Source organism: Pungitius pungitius, chromosome 8 (assembly GCF_949316345.1).
Source record: "Pungitius pungitius chromosome 8, fPunPun2.1, whole genome shotgun sequence".
Taxonomy (NCBI): domain Eukaryota; kingdom Metazoa; phylum Chordata; class Actinopteri; order Perciformes; family Gasterosteidae; genus Pungitius; species Pungitius pungitius.
The window spans coordinates 3,141,210-3,158,855 of record NC_084907.1 but is presented as its reverse complement, the minus strand read 5'-3'; the positions used below and the strand labels follow the sequence as shown (position 1 = coordinate 3,158,855).

The window sequence follows — 17,646 nt, the reverse complement described above, 5'->3', positions numbered from 1 at the left end:
TAAAAACAACTGTATATTGACTGAATGAGGAAGTTACTTAACGTTGAGTTAGAACAATTTAGTAAAAACAAATACATTTTACATATATGTTTACATGCTGTTCAGCTAATTAGCTACACAGCCTGCAAACTGACGTTAAAGAGTCACTTTTCCTCGACGGAGGTTTCTTTGGTCACTGACGATACGCTGCAGCAGGAGACGTGTGGTCAGGGTGGGGGGAGATGAGAGGGAGGGGGAGGCTACAGAGTGTGTGACTCAGTAGTCTCCCTCTCTGCTACAGAACAATGACGTCACTGCTTTATGAGAGCCTCCACTGGCTGGGTAGTAATAAGGCATCCATCATTCTGATCAAATGAATGCAAAAATACTGAGCGCCATCGACACATTTTTAATCGTCTTAATTACATTAAGAGCAGATATGTAGTATATGTCACAGGCCAACAAAAAAGGGTATTTCATTGAACTACAAAGAAATAAGCGTGAACTGTGGGAAAAAGCAGAGGAATTACTTCCCTAGTGCAGCGGCTGACACCAGCAGCAATCCCTACATTCCTTCATCAGCTGACTACTCCCGAGTGTGTGTGTGTGTGTGTGTGTGCGTGTTTGTGCGCACTTGTGTGTGAAAACTACCCAACACACACATACTAACTTTGCTCAGTAATGGAGGAGCATGCACACGTTAAAATCACCAACAACTTGCACACAGGATAACAAAACACTCAGGCGCGCACACACGCGCACACACACTTTCTTACCTTGTCTACAGGAAGTGGTAACGGAGCCTGGATGACACTGAAAGAGAAGGAGAGAGGAGAAAACATGGTTGTCACCATAGAAACAGCCAGGAGAGAGGACACAGAGTAACCACGGCGACAGAGTGAGAAAAAAAAATAAGACTCTTAAAGGTCTTGTGACATTTGAAGCCCGTGTGCGATTGAAACCGTCATGGCAGCCCGTTGACGTGGTTACTCCACGTCACTCAGAAGGCTTCCCGCTTCCTTTGCTTAAAAATGATCAATTTGTTCTCATTCTGGATCCTTAATGCTTTGGAGGAGTGACAATGCCACTTTGTCATTGACTGGTCCGCCTTTTAAAATGGGTTTGTCCAACCTGTGAGTTAGGGCTGCGTTTTGTCAAGAAGTAACACGACCATAAGCCTAAACGCGCCTTTTGTGCTATATGAACACAGTTCTGCGATGAACCTTTGCATGTAATTAATCAAAAGGGTTTTTTGGATAAAAGATAGTGTCACAAAATCTAAATATGGTTAGCTCCCGTCTGTGTAAGATGAACGCGGGTCGGTCCAGCAGATGAACAACGCAGCGGCTCTCCACTCGCTGGATCCGCGTGGAAGCGTCTCCAACACCAAAACGCAGCCAGCCAAGCAGTGAGCTAAAAGTGCGACGGCAGAGCGGCATTAGGGTGTCACTCGCACAGAGCGGCACGAGGCCTCTGGTCAGCGCTGTGAATGACGTCAACAAACTTTAGATCCATCTTTAGATCACACACACGGAGCGGTAATTAACAAGACTGACATGAATCAGACAGACACATGAAGGGGAAACTACTCCACCGCAGTGTCACCCCTGCATGCACACACAACCCACTCAGCAGGACGAGGTCACACAGGTTTGCTTTAGTGTAAAAGATAATCCAGAAGTTCAGGAATCTCTGTTAATGTGTAACAAAGCAATCAGTAGGCGAGGTGGAAGCAGCTCCTCCAACATGCCACCGCCTTCTGTCATTTAAGTCCCAGTCATTTAAATGATGACTGATTCTACAGGAGGAAAGACAGCGAAACATGAAAAGACGGTCGCTTTAATATTTACACCACATTGTGCACCATTTATTGATGCTTGTTTGTACTTTCCCACACCGGACCACCTGGATAAAACCCAGAGTACACGACACAGGAAGCGTCCACGGTATTTAATCATGTTGTGTGTGTGGGAGGTCTTCTGCATGAGGACAAAAGGAAGATAAAAAAAATGTCATGGGAAAAAAGGGAACAAGTCAGCCGTCAAAAATATACAAAAAAATAAGGCAAAAAAAAATGTCGAAATATATTTAGAAAAGTCTCAATACAATATAAAAAATGTCATGCTCAAAAAAATGTGGTCAAAAAAAGTTTTTAAAAATTGTCAAAAACATACACTGGAAATAGTGGTTAGTTGAAAAATGTTTATAAAATATGGATTTAAAATATAAAAGGTGGATTTAAAAGTCAAAAATATAAAAGATCAAAAAAATGTCAAAACATGTTACGTCGAATAATGTAATGGAAAAAGAAGTTAAAAAATAGTCTGTCGAAAAATGTTTTTGAAAAAAACATGCACAAAAACGTTTGTATGTTATAAAATGTTTCGTTTTTTTAAACCGTAAAATATGTTACGTCAAAAAACTTTTTCAAAGAAGTCAAAGTATAAAGACACCAGATAAGCCATTTCTGTGATTATCTTTTCTTTTCAATAAGCGACTAAGCTCTTATGTCGCGCTCTTTCCTAAAGAGGACTCTTGTCAATGCATCCATTATACCGAGGCGTTTCAACAATTTATTTTTACCAAATTCATTCAATCACAGCGGACTGACTCGCTTTAATTTATCACCGTGGCAACCACTTTGCATAACGCTGACTTGTTCACCATGTCCGCCTGCAGCGGTTGTGTCACTCAAAAAGGTCCCCTCACAGCGAAGGTCACACGTTGGATATTTTCAACTTTGGTGATGATGTCACCTTTTATTTTTAACAGCATCCTTTTAATTTCACCAGCTCCGTTCATGAACGTCATTGTCGAGATTGTCAACCATTCTGATTATGAAGTGACATTTGTCTAAAATGTTCTTGTTCGGCGGGCGCCAGAACGACATTGTTAAGTTTAATTATGGCACCAAATTAAAATGTAAATCCAGATCTGTAATTTCCCTCCATCCATAGAGAAATCATCTAGTAGTTCAATTCAACGATATTGCCTCTTTTGTTTGTTTCAACGTCAGAATAAACAACCAGCAGAAGAATGGAGCGTTGCGCAGACATTGCATATTTTTGTTGGCAGAGGCCAAAGAGCCTCGGTTGTCCAGTTTGAGGTTTCACAATGCTTAAATATTCTTAAGAACTGGAAGTTCATTGCTTTTTAAAGATTGTGAAATTGCATAATTTTAACATTATATTAACATAAGCGACATACAATGGTCTTAAAATAACTATTATTTGAATAGTCTGACAGACTGTAGAAGGGAACTTGAGTTAAAGATTCCAGCATCAAACAAATTGGTTGTTTTGTCCGACTAAAGACCCGCCCCAAGATTTAAAGATGGTGAGATCTAAGAATAAAAACACAGACGGATTTCGTCTTGGAAGACTCCGTGGATCCTTTCTGACCTCTTTATAAAACAATGACTCCTTCAGGAGACCAAAGAAAAGGAGTAAAAGATGCTCTCGGCACAGCTGCTGCTGCTTCGGTCTCATGTTTACATCTGCAGACGGAACGCATGAACCCAACAGCCAACTGAGCACAACACACAAGCTGTGTGCGTCTGTGTGTGTGTGTGTGTGTGTGTGTTCCGGCCTTGTTACGATAGAACGCTCATCCCCCTTCTAATCCCAACAGCCTCGAGGCTCCATGACACCGAGTCTGTACGCTGATGCACGTCGCCGGAGCCTTAGAAGAGAAGAAGATCTCCCGGTGGAGGCCGTGGACCACGGAGACGTTACCTGTCAGCTCTTCTTCCTGTCTGCGTGTCAGGTGGTGATTTGTCACGGGACAAAGTTCACAGTTGGGCCCTCTCTGTCTCAGCTGCCCCTGTGAGAAAATGGATCCTTACTCCCCACTTAATTTTCCCTCAGAGTTTCAGACCCAGCGGCCGTTCTCGCTCTACTTTTCCACAGCGCGAGTGAAGTCGACCCATAACAAACTTTCTTTCCACCTCTAGCTCCTCCTCCGCAAAGCAGCTGATATTCTTTTAACTTGTAGCTCCACCCCCTCTGTGCTGCAGCTATGGTTCTTCCCCGTCTTCACGGTCCACGGGGACGCTGAAAGGGTGCGCTGGATAACTAACCTGGCGCTGCATGAGGGGGTGGGGTTATCAATCTACAAGCTGGCCTTCAAAAGCTCCAATCAGCACGGAGAGCAAAACGGTTCTGAGAGTGAAACACGGACTCTAAACCCTCGACTGTGTGTGTGTGTTTGTTTTTGAGGAAATATGTCAGGTGATAACAGGCTAACAAGGAAAACAAGAGAGAGCCATTGTCATGGACAAGGCAGGGATTGTAGATAAAAACATGCGGTTAAACCATGTTTTGCTTCTACATTTCAGTCACGTGTGTGGCTTCATGTTTCAGCAGATAGGAGAAGCTTGTTGTGGAGGAACTGGAAGAGTGAGACACATCATCCGAAGCACAGTTGTGATGTTTTAACTCAATTCTTTTTTTTTGTTGTGTTGTTCAGCATTAACAGCAATAATGTGACTCAACACGGGAGTCAGAGGCAGAAGGCTGCTGCTCGTCTCTGGCCACGCCCCATCTGTGATGTCACAGCAGGTGTTTCACAATAACTGGAATACACAACGCTATTTTAGACATAAAGTCTAAAGAAAAGGGAGGGCTAAAGGATGTATTTAAACTTATGAAAATATAATTATTGTACCAAATACTATTAAGTCACTAACTGGTCAAAACTATTATTTAGTTGAACATTTATTTTAATAACTTACTCTTATTGGCATTCTTGTCTATTTAGCAATAAAGTAAGTATTTTAGTTATTTCATTTTTAGTTATTTCATTGCTCATAAATATATTATTTTTTTATTGTATGTTGTGCTCATTCTTCTGTTGTAGTCTTTGAGCACACGTTCAGCAGCTGATGACACACGAGAACAACAAAGGCGTTTCTCAAACGTCTGAGCGGCGTTTAGGAAATCAAGGCCTGATTCTCCAGAGCTGACATCCGGGGCTTCACGCAGGTCAGCGTGCTCGTCCGTGTTTTCCAGACTAAAAGCAGGAGCCAGGCGGCAGATGGCAGCGCCCACCAACCAGCATCACATACACACACCGACACACCGACACACACACACACACACACACACACACCGATACATAGCACACACACACACACACACACACCCCCACACGGGACTCCCGAGTACAGTAGGAAGCTCCACGCTGGGTCAGCTGATGGTCTGCATACTTTTGTGGTACTACGTTTGTGAAAATAATGTCCTTCATTCTTCAACACTGGGCATGAAGTTGTGTAAACATCAAATGATGGTTTGAACTGACGGAAAAAAATATGTGGTGGATCACAAAGATAATAAAATGAACACACACAACATTTCCCCTAAACCTCATTAACCAAATGGCTGTCCTAATCAACAACTAGACTGACACTAATCACATCACTATGGGAGCAGAAGGCTGTGTGTGTGTGTGTGAGACAGCAGTAACAGCATTCTTGATAGCAACCAGAGATCCATTTTTACCAAAGAAAGCTCTTTCATTAAAGTTTTTTTTTGTGCCGAACCGCCAATCAAACCTTCAACACAAAGTATCAAACCAATGAGAATGCTTACTCGCTCCGTCGGCGTGCCTCCATCCCATCGGGTAGGAAGAGTTTGATTGTTGACACAATGCAGCCATGGGTGACTGGAAACACAAGACGCACAACCAGCACGTTAATGCACAGCGCGAAACCAGTACCGAGGCGGCATTACGTCATCGGATAAGGCTGAAATGGGTTTATTAAAAAGTGTAATTCTTGAATCGTACAAGGCGTAATGTTCGTACAAAGTAAACAATAAATCGAGAAATACAGTTGTATTAAAAGACTGTGCAGCAGGAATTTTAACTGATCCAGCCGCACATGGGTGGAGGTTAAATGCCCACTGGGACTGCAGAACGAATCATTAGTGGAGCTGAAGCGCTGACCCAGATGTCTGCTCTACGCAGTCTGTGACCTTAGCAAGCTGCGCCTTCAGGCCGCCTGAAAGGCTAGTCGGGTGCAATGATTTCAGGCTCGAATGTGAGCGTTTCACAGAGGCTGTTCCCCCTCATTCGGCATCTCTTAGCATACAACAAAAGGTCTCGGACAACAATTTGAATATTTTCTTTGTACCTTTGCGCGTGTTCTCAGTGACGTCGACGCCGAACTGAATGATGTCGCCGGAGAGGACCTCGCAGGGCGGACTCTCCTCCGAGCCGCGACTCAACCGCTGGCTGTTGATGAAGGTGCCGTTGCTGCTTTTAGTGTCCTGCAGGTAGAACTGACACACACGCAAACAAATCAATATCGTATTCAAGCAGTCTTCCAATCAGGAGAGAGAGAGAGAGACTATAAACAGTAATAATAATACCCTATTTTGGTGTAAGTAGAGGTTGTGTTCACTTGCATGGCGCATTCAAGCTCTATTACAAAGATGCAGATAAGGTTGTGATTGACAAGCTCAAATATTATCATGAAAGGTTTGGGGGTCAACGCAAATAAATGAACAAACACCAAGTACAGCAGAGGGTGATGGGAAGTTTCTTAGTTTTGAGGCTATTTGGTGGTCTACGGTTTTGATGGGACAGAGGTGGTCATCAAAGTGAGAGGTCTTCATCCTCTGTGAAGCATGGATATCCGGACCAGATGTCATCGACGTCCCTCTAACAGTTGTTGAGCATTTTATTCTTATTGACCGGAAACGACCGGCACCGACAGTTTGGGCCATGTACGTTGATATTATGTCTGGTACCGGGGGGGCTTTTATGACACATGATGCGCAAAAATATCCTCTACCCCCCCCTCGGGTTGTTTCCCTTACGCTGAGACAACGAGAGCAGAGCTTTTATCTGGGGAGGTTTTAGAAATAAAACATTCACAAACAAAATGCAGCATCAGCAAACAGATGTGAGAGTTCAGTTCACTATTTTATCCAGAGGCTCCACGGTAGTTCTACCACAAGGGAGTACGCAATAACACTGACAATAAAGCATTTTACATTTAAAAGCACTTCGACACATTAGTCACACAAAACCACAAAGACAACAAAAACATCAGAAAACCACAAGCAGCAAGAATCAACTCTTTCATTCACATATTCAGAAAAGTAACACTGAAATCAATTACATATTCACAGAAATTAGGTGTACACACACACACACACACACACAGACTAACACGATTACAAGGCAACAAGAATAAAAACAGAAACCTGAAGCATGAACACGCAGACACATTGAGGTATAAATGTCACTACAAACAAACACACAGTTTGCGATCTGATTGCCTGAGGCCTGTTTCTCAATCCACGAGGGTTCATCTTTCCCAAAACCAACATCGATCTACCAGAGAAAGAGAGTCAGACGAGACAGACTGAACACGGAGGAGAGAAAGGAGGGACTGAAAGACAAAGGAGATGAAGGAGAAGAAAGATGCCGAGACGGACTGTTGGACCGGTGTTCATCCAACTGCAGTGTGCAAAAAGGCACCGATTCATTCTCACTACCCCCCCTCCCCTCCCCCCTCTCGTGGTAACCTGGAGACAGGGAGGGACCTAACTATAGAGCTTTCCACCCAGCAACACACACAATATGCGTCATATACCTCAGATATGGCTCTCAAACCAGTCAGTCAGTCAGTCACACACGCACACACAGACACACACACCTGTGTGCAGCAGAGTGCTTGTTCAGTCCCTCGTCTGTATTCATTAAATCGTTTCACAGAGACGTGACACAGCTGATAAATCATATCCAAGAGACACGTGAGAACACTGAGGGCTTGTGCGCCTCGCTCAGTCCTCTGAATGCGACCGCTGTGTCAGCACAGCAGGGGTCTCCATGCAGAGGCTCCAGCTAAAAATCACACCAAAAAAAAAAAAAACTTCAGCCTGGACTCCGACAATACTTAAGCTGGCCACTATAAACAGGGCATTTATATGAAACTTAAGGTAAAAAAAACACAAAACAAAAGCATCATTCTTTCATAGTTTACAAAAGCCACATGTTTAATTCCTGCCAAGTTAATCCTACAACTTAATTCTTAAAAAGGAGTTTCCAGGTTCCCTCAGCTCATTGTTGTCTGCGTTGCCATGGCAGCCTGTAGGCCTGTGAAGGTTAGGGAAATCATCCCGGTTTCGTTTCGGTCAGATGAAATTAACAGCTGTAACGACGTTGCGAACCCGAGCGTCATTTCTCCACAGTTCATCACCTGCTTTAACACACCATCAGAAATAAAACTTCTATAGGGAACATGGCCGCGCTGAGGCTCTCTGCCCATGAGCTCAGTTTTTAAAAAGTGGCCCAACTTCACCTTCGAGGTTGTCAAACACTGAGAGCACTTCCTCCATTCATCAAAAGGAGCGGGAAACCAGTTGAAGCAGCTTCACTTGGTGCGTTGGACCAACAGGAGAAGGTCCACCTGTCTCCAAGCGTCCTTGAGTCTCATCCTGTTTAACTGCTACACCGTCCTTTCATTCACTTTCCCGTACTGCAGGGGACAAAAGAGCCTTTTTACCTTCCACTGAGCTCCGGAGAGGCTCTCGGTATCTTTCGGTCGGTTACAGCTGTGGTTTTATCTCAAACTAAGTATTTGAAGGGGAAAAAAAATACAAAAAAAAACACCAAAACTCTGCGCACGAATCGCTCAGGAAGTCCTGTTCGGTTTCCCCAAAACAAAAAAGGCAGATGAGGATATGAAGCAACCGTGATTCAGCACTACGCTGCAAAGTGACTGCTAACCGCTGCCTCAAACGCACGAGCGACGGTTCAAACGTTACTACCCAGGTGACTCCTGGTGTCCACACTGTGTGTGTGTGTGTGTGCGTCTGAGTGAGAGAGAGGTTTATCCGATCTCCCCCGATGAAACATAGACACAACAAAGCAGATCACAGACTGACTGACTGAGTGAGTGAGAGACTGACTCCCTCACAATGGATGACGGCTGAAATGCCAGTCATCCACTATGAGGGGGGGGGCCTGCCACATGCCAGCATCGCATCGCACCGCTAGCTACCGTCCCCAAAAAGAGGGGGACAACGCAGTCCTGTTTACTACACTTCAGTCGTCTTTTGTCCCTTAGCCAGGCAGCACTCAGCAACAGGAAGTACAGCAGGTCAAAGGTGAAGCAGGAAGTGGGTCAGTGAATTGTGACGGACGTTTACAACTATAAAACAACGTTTGACGCCGATCGTCTTTGTTTGAGTGGACTGTTTGGGTACGTTATTTATTCATGATAGAGGACCCCCCTCTGTTGCTCGCTTAGGATTCATCCTTTTCTTTCTCCTCATTAAGAGGGGGAGGGGGGGGGGATGTTCTTCCTGTTTCAATGACAGAACGACACGTGTACAGATAAGGCAAATTTGTGTCCGTCTCCATGTTTGACAGTTGGATGATTGAATTAAATAATGTATCCAGAGTCTGTCTGTCTGTGTGTGTTTCCACCTCCACAGTAATCCTGCAGCCATTAGTGATTAAGTTCAATCCCCACAAACAATTATGTAACAAGTGCAGTTCTCCTCCTGTACATTAGTGTATCCTAATGACTGATTGAAACAAAGTACTTCAACTTGCATTATCCTCTAAATGAAAATGTGCAATAACACATTAAAAAATTATAATTTTATCCTCTCAAAAAATTAATGGAAAGAAATCTGGATTAGGAGTGAATTCTTCTAAAGTGACGGATTTCCGACACCATTGACATTCCTGCATCACTTCCACCCACCAACAGCACATTTCTCTGGGAAACACTGCATCCCTTCATCTGAAAGCAGAGCAAACCATCAGCTGCACAGATAAACTTCACTTCATTTGACTGGTACTGTGAATATAATGACTTTACATTTTCATATAGCCACAACTAAATTAGGTAAGTTAGTCAACTTGGAAAGTTTGTCAAAAATAAAATCATGTTTACAAAAAGAAAAAAGCAAACAATGAGAGCAGGAATTGGGCAGTACTGTGAATGTAGAGCAATTGCTCAGACTGGAGGAACACCTGAAGTAGTAATGTAGTAAATTCAGTAATTTATTACTGAACAGACCAAAGAGCAACGGACCAACAAATCACAAGTCAAGAGTGGCGTTAATAATTAAATCAATGACAGCAGAAGTATGAGGCCGCTCCCTTTGTGAAGCTGGATGTCAAATGATTGGTCACAGCTGAGGCGTAAGATTCTCTCCATGTTTTGGTAAAATGATGATCAGTCACGCTGGAGGTAAGCTGGTCGTGACGGGAGCGATAAACCGGTTCCATTAACAAGGTTGTTAAGCAGACAAAAGCAAAGCAGAGGGAGGGGGGGAGAGAGCCAGAGAGTGAACTCCTTCCACACATGGAGCCTTTCAGGCAGCTTCTCTCTTCCATCTGTCTAAACGATGTATTTTTAGCATCCTGATCAGCAGCTCCATGTTGACTCTTCAAAGCAGGGATGTCCCGGGCCACATGCTTTCAAATAGAGAACCTGCTGACCGAGTCGGCTCCAATAATTCCATTTACCTACGTGTTAGTCAAACACTATTTCTGACATACTGAAATAACAGGGGGGGGGGCTCAGACCGGATGCAGGTAACAAACATCAGGGGGGCGGGGGCAGGCAGTGGGAGAGAAAGACAAATTAATTAGAGAGAGAAAGACCTTCCTTGAACGCAGGATAATTCAGCTGCAGTTGTGTTCATATTTTTAAAAGGTAAACAGAAACTCATGGACTCGCGTGCCTGGATTTGGCACCGCGTGTTCTGGTGGAGACGGAGGGCCGTTTGTGTCGACAGCGTCCTTCTTCCTGTCTGAGGAAGTGTTGAAAAGCTGAAGGCTCCGGAGGGGTTGCATCATCGGTGGGCAGACAAAATTCATCCCGGTCGACCGGTTCCTCTGACAAACTGCCTCCCGGCTGGATAATGTTCTCCATCCATCACACCTCGGTAGGTTCATCTTTCCTGAGCGTTGTCGCTCATTAGGCAGGAATGGAGCTCCACGTGATGGTTGGAGTGGAAGAGACACACGAGGTCAGAGTGAACAGGCCGACCCTCTGAAGCGCTTCCACCACGTCCTTCTGTGACCATAAGAACGCATCCGGAAGAAGGGAAAGGAAAGAAAAGCTTCTGCTGGAAGGAATATGTGAAACCCCTCCCTCTCGAGCAGTGACCTCTGACATCCTTGGTGACCTATTTCCACCTGTTCTAGTTGTACTTCTACTGCTGAAAAAAAACTGTCCAATCCTCCGCCAGCTACCGTAACGAGGCACACAAGGCTTGTGTATGGAAGTAGACATCGAAGCTTAGAGGGCATCACTGAATCCTACACAAAAGTAGGATGCTAATAACATTAGCCAACTTAACACAAGAGCGGTTTAATATTAGTTGTTATTCATTCATGGAATCCGTCACCAAGTCATATAGAGGGCTTTAAACAAATTGCAGAGCTGGGTAGTTTAGTTTATTAGATAATGAACTCTGTATGGTTTCATAAATAAACATTAACTTGACTGACATAACGCCCCCCGCAGTGTCTGGGTGCAGCGTTGCAATCACTGAACACACACGTGCACGATGGCAGAGCACAGTCGCCCCTCGTCCTGCCAACAGTGTCTTACTCCTTCGTCCCAGAGACATAAATAAACGTGCTGATCGCCTGATCGTGGATTGCCGTTCCTGCGCCGTGTCGGTATTCAGAATGACGCCATTATCATGTCGTGGAACACCGATGCCAGACAACACCCCCGTCCCCGTCCACAGGTACCGGCTAGATGTGTGTACTTTCAACCGTACCTACGCTGAGGTTGATTGTCTCATTTTGCTGCCAGTTAATGCAACATCGACCCGCCGTGTTTGACTAAATAAAGTAACGTCAGTAACGGTGGTCAGCGAGAATTTGTCAAAAAGTCCTGAGATGTCGTTAAGTGTTGGCGGCAAAACAAAAGAAAATGGATGCAAACCCTGGGATATCTGGCCTCACCTGAACAGTAATGTGATGACTCATCTGCTTAAGAGGGGGGGGTGTCGTAACAAGATGGCGACTGCCTGGTCTGACGGCAGCATGGATGCATTCAAGTCCTTGAGTATATTTACTTTGACTTTAAGTCAACACTGCCTCGTTATGAAGTCTGTTCCAACCTGGAGGAAATAACCACTAAATGAAAAAGGATTTATCCCCCAGGAATTCAAATGTTGACTAGATTTTATGTTATGAAACAGCAGGACAGAGCTGGAAAATGGGCCCACACTGATGGCTATGATGCTGGTTACTAATCTTCGTGATTATTATTGATGGCAAGCTCCTTTTTGTAAAATAATTGGTATCTGTCAGAGAAAACTTTGTTTTGCGGATAAAACTATTTCCAGATCATAAAATTAATATCCATTGCTTTGTGGCCATGCCCCCGGATCCCAGCTGCTAACCCCCCCCCCCCCCCCCCACACACACACACACACACACACACACACACACACATGTGCTGGCTGCTCCATACTAGATTTCAGCCAACGAGGCCTTCCACATATCAGAGTGACATTTTACACACTCCCACAGCAGTGCAAGACACAGCCTGTCGCTGCCATACAAGGAATGTTAAGGTGGGACGGATCATTGCAGATTTAATATTTACATTCTGCACCGACGTTCCAAAAGTACTTTGTTACGGTGCTTTTCTTATTTGCAACACATGCTTCTCTGTTCAGCTTCAATCTTGATGAAATATGTCAATAAATTATGAACCATACAAGTTCTTTGCACTAAAATTAGCATCAGAGTTGAATTAATATTTTAAGAGGATTGGTTTAAGCAAACAGCAGCTTATGTTGTCATTTAAAGGAACTGCTCAACTGTGCATAAATGAGCGTTATAAAAAAATATATTTAATAAACTAACACTACAATTATAAAATACCATGCTTTTACCATGATATTCCCTCCACACAGGTACCTACTTGCTGTACAGACCTTCGTAGACTTTGATTACAGTATGAATGACTAGTCCCCCGCCCCCTGCATTCTTCTCACTTTGTGATTCCTGGGCCGAGCTGCCGTGACGTCGGCCTGCGGAGCGATGCTTCAGACCCCGACGCATCGCGGGCCACAAGCAGGACGAGAGAAGACCGATTTAGCTGCGGCACCGATTCCTGCAGAGCTGCAACACTTCAGCTGAATGCGCGCTCACTAGCCGAGTATTTCACCTTTCAACTCTGAGCCAAGCTGCCGGTAGGAAACACACTCACCAGCCATTTGACAAGCGGCTTGGATTAATTGAGATTTTTATCATTTTTCTATAAAAGGATCTGTGTCTCGTAGTTTTCTTCACAACTACGTCCTCCAGAACATATAAATCTGTTCTGCTCACCTTCACAGAAAGTAATAATAACACAAATTATTGTTACTCAGTGTGGCCTACTGTGTTGGACCGTCTCAATGGTGTAGGATTTCCCTTCACTGTTCTCTCAGCTCCAGACCCACTGGGTCCTTCTCAATCGAACAATAATTAAAAATAAAAAGCTTGAAAGCTTTTTTTTTTTTTAAGCTCCGTAATTAGCCACTGCAGTTTATAGCAAACATTCCTCAAACATGAGCAAAGACAGCATGTGTTGGAGACTATTTTCAGGACCCTATTAAACCAAACAGGAGTTCTTTGCATCTAACGTCCAATAACAAGAAGGGGAAACAATTCCAATAACTAGCACTGTTATAGTGTTTGTCTTGTATTCAAGCAACATGAAAATACTTATTGTATTACAATCTGGGAACCATTTCTAAAAGTCAGGGAGAAAACTGGAAGTAAAATGACAAAGAACTGACATCTCATCCGTCCTCCGGTGGTTGAACTTTCTGATTGGCTGGATCTTTTGGTTTTCTAGCACGGTGGTTCCCTAACGGAGGTCCCAGGACTTCTAGGGTTCAGAGACAAGCGGCTGGGTCTGATCTAATTTTCCCATGATGGCTGCCGCTTGAACAAGAGCCTACTTCAGTATTTCCTCTTCGAGCCCTTCAGACTCATCCCAACCAGCTGTGCTGCTGTCAATTAGTTCATCCTTCCTTTGCGGTAGTCTGTGTCAAGGCAACGATCCCAGGGGGGAGGCTGCATGTAGTACATAGCATGTAGTTAATCAGTGTCGCAGGGCTCACTCCTAAGGAACATTTCAGTCTGGCAAAACAATAAAAACAGACCAAATATAAAAGCCATGATGTCATCATGTTGAGAATTTTTCCAGCAGCCTAAGTAGAGGCCGAGAAGTGAGCCTGTTCCAGCGATCTAAGAGACGGATCTTTGCGCACTTCTTCCCGTCTTAAGTAGACACGGTGGACTGTGCTCTGATGTACAGAAAGATAACATCAATAATAAAAGCAATGTGCCTAATCAATGAGCCGACACGTCGTTTCATTGGTCACACCCGTTTCTTTCCGCCACACACAGACATGACGGAGGTCAAACCTGCCGAATAAACGCCATCAGAAAGTGTCAACACCTGAAGTTAAACACGCGTTTCCATCAACATTTGACCTCATTCCACTTACTGGTATTCAGATCACAACGCGGAACGGTTCAGGTGAAAATAATGAGCTGGCGTTTCAATCCATCGGAGCAAAGTGAAACCGTACGCTGGTTTTTGACTTATCTTACAAACACAACAGCTGCTTCTACAAGAGGAACCTATGGTTTTGAAGTTTTGGTTAGTGTGTGCGTAAAAAGGGCAGAGGAAATTGCTCTTTTAAGCCATAAAAGCGTCAAACACGAATCAATGTTCAGAACCAGTTGATGGCTGAACTTCAAATGAGGCATTTCATAGTAAAAAGTATAAAAGCTTAGAGTCTGAAGAAGTTTACTAGCGGCTAAACTAATTTGTGTAAACAATCTTTCTCGTATCATCAGACTAGTTCTGGGTTATTTTATGGGCTCATTAGACAAAAGTACCAGCTCAGCCTTTATCTGAGCCATAAATTAAAAACTATTTATCCAGTTTGAATCCTTAGAGCTTGTCAATATACTGTATGTGCGTGTGCTTATATCACTTAAGCGAGGAAAGGATGATGCTACCGGTGTCATTATAAATAGCTTACGCTGTGTGTGTGTGTGTGTGTGTGTGTGTGTGTGTGGGGGGTATTTCAAGACATGCCACATAGTTGGTTAATCCCATAGTTGTTCAACCTGTTCCACAGAGAAACTGCAGACGCACTGAAGCTACACGAGGACAGATGCTACGTCGCACTGACCTGATCCATCTGATTTAATCTTAGTCCTGTGGAATTAAAAAGAAACAACAGTACGGCTTGTTAGCCGAGAGAAAGAAAGTGTAGTCCTGAACGGAGGACATTCCTCAGTAGATATGTGCAATTAATTTGTGTTTAAAACCAAGTCTCCCCCCCCCCCCATCAAGCTAATGAGCCAACAATCACAATGCAACAGGAATGAGGAAGAGTAGGGTGAGATTTTGGTTTGCTTTTTGAGCACTTAAGTAGCCGAAATGCGAAAAAGGATCTTTATAAAGATAATGATTTTGACCTTTCCCAGGAAAAAAACAACAACTTAAGTCTGATATTAAAACATGTTTTAGAAATTTTGGGCACAGAACAAAATGGGCCAATATTTGGAGAAAAAAATTAATCCAATAAACATTTTCTATACTTCTGTGAAAATGTATTGGGTCGCGAGTTGCTTCCGAGCGTTAAGATGTAAAACAGTACATGTGTGGCAGAGTCACTGGCAATTTAAATAACTTTTGGAGTTAATTTGAGGTGGTCCAACACGTTATCATAGAGGCTTGCTTACTTGCGACGCATGGGGAAAAATGTCTCAACTCTTCAATTATGACTTTTCGTCAGCGTAAAGCCTTAACCTCAATTCCTCTCAAACGCTAGAGAAAAAGAGCGGCCCTGTGAACAAAATGACAGGTTAATATCAATCATCTTCTCTTACCTTGCCGGTCTTGTGGTCAAACCACACCAGTGCATGATTTCTGGACAGCACCTTGCAGTCAAAGGTGGCGTTGTTCTGGGCTGGCCGGCACCGAGCCACCGACCTGCCGATCTTGACTGGCTCATCCAGGTACACATGGCGCTCCTGGAATGGGTGCGAGTTGGGTCGGCAGGCGAACACGGCCAGCGCCGAAGGCATTGACTTTGGCTTAAGAGTGTTACTCCAAGCGGACGCGAGGGGCAGGTTTTCTTGATCCAGAGTGGCAGTCTTGTGTTGCTAATCCCCAATGAATGAAGTAGAATATCCGTTGCCTGTGTGTATGCAGAGCTGTCAGTCCTTTAAGTTCTTAGGCACTAACTAATAAACATGGTCCACTGTGCACAGCCTGGGCTGCACCGCTTTCCCACCTCGATTCAACAAGACTCTCCTGTGTTTGAAACAAATCAAAATAAAAAACAAACCAACAGGTAGAAAAAAGACAAGACATTCCCCTCACTGACAGTGCACCAACACTACATAACACTAGTATATCGGACAGCAGACACTATGCACAGACCGGGGGGGGGGGGGGGGGGGGGGGGGGCATGTGTCCAGGACATGACTGAGTATAGCACTGACAGCCTGGAAAACAGCCTCCCACGTCCATCAAACTATTCCAGCATGTTTAACGTTAGTCCCCTTCCGGATGTCCAGGAGCTCACACAGGTGTGACTTCTAGTCGAACGGGTTATGAACCAGAAGAAACGATCCGTCGGGGGCAGTTAAGAATATCAATGCGCGCTTTCAGTGTTTAAGTCAGCAAGCTAAGGACGGACACACACACACACACACACGTTTATCACCGCGTCGTTTGTAATCTAATCGTCATTTACAGCCATAATCTGAGTGACGCTGTCGCCCCGGTACAGGGAGGGCGCGCGGCTAGCTACCTAGCCTCACCACTCCCTCTACAGAACACCTGTAAGGTCGCTAACGACACCTAGCAAGAGTCAACGCCGACCATAAAAACAAACATCCCCGAGTTGTTTAACGTCTGCGGCAAATGGGGACAACTAAAGCTGCTCGGTGTCCGCTACTCGTCTGAAATGTGTTAACGTTGGCGCAGACGCGACGGAACACTCAGCCGGGCTGAACGAGGGATTAGCAGGGCTTCTTGTGCAACTGAAATGCTAATTGGCTAGCTCGCTAACGAACGGGCAAAGCGCTAACTCTCGGCCAACGTTCTCTGGCGTTGAACCAGTAAGCTATGCTAGGCTAAGGAGTGCCGACAAAACTTATTAACCAGGTGCCCAAATGTGTTTTCCCCACCCGCCTCAACCAGTTCGCTTACCGGATGGAGGCGAAATGCCATCCCTGTCTCCTGGAGCGAATAAAAGCAGCAAGCTAGCCCGCCTTTTGGCTACATCGGAGTGTTAGCATGAAGAGGTGGTGAGCTACCGAGCAGCTAGCCGGCTAACTGACAGTCCGGGGCAGACGCGGAAAAATCAGGGGAGTTTCTTGAATGCGGGTCCTCCTGCATCACACAAGCTCCGGTTGTATTCCAGGAGGGGGGGGATACAAATTCTCCGTACAAGCCAAAGGTTGCGCGGTCGTCGTCCGTCGTGTATACCAAGACCGGCCGGGAGTTAGAGCCGCCGCCGCTTTCCTACAGTTTTGCGGGAAGAATCTATAAGAAGTTGTCCTCCTCCGCAAGTCCGAGCCGCCATACTGTAACTAAAGAGCAGACAGGCGCGGTGCGTTCAGGGACCGCGTTACATCAACTATGCGAACCGA

General features: G+C 44.7%; 1 protein-coding gene across 9 annotated transcripts in view; it reads right to left on the bottom strand.

Moving 5' to 3' along the window:
• Positions 1–17,646, bottom strand: part of slmapa (sarcolemma associated protein a) — a 32,565-nt gene extending 14,919 nt beyond the window's left edge. For 4 of the 9 annotated variants that reach the window (XM_037489872.2, XM_037489870.2, XM_037489873.2 and 1 more), the window contains exons 1-5: positions 17,204–17,646; positions 15,874–16,300; positions 6,110–6,257; positions 5,568–5,640; positions 756–792 (exon numbers count right to left, since the gene is read on the bottom strand). In XM_037489872.2, the coding sequence (XP_037345769.2) occupies positions 756–792; positions 5,568–5,640; positions 6,110–6,257; positions 15,874–16,071 (456 nt within the window). In that variant the 5' untranslated portion in view covers positions 16,072–16,300; positions 17,204–17,646. Of the gene's footprint in view, positions 1–755; positions 793–3,713; positions 4,006–5,567; positions 5,641–6,109; positions 6,258–6,347; positions 6,960–15,873; positions 16,301–17,203 lie in introns of those variants that run through there. The other 5 variants (XM_037489879.2, XM_037489874.2, XM_037489877.2 and 2 more) reach the window with 3 other exon arrangements.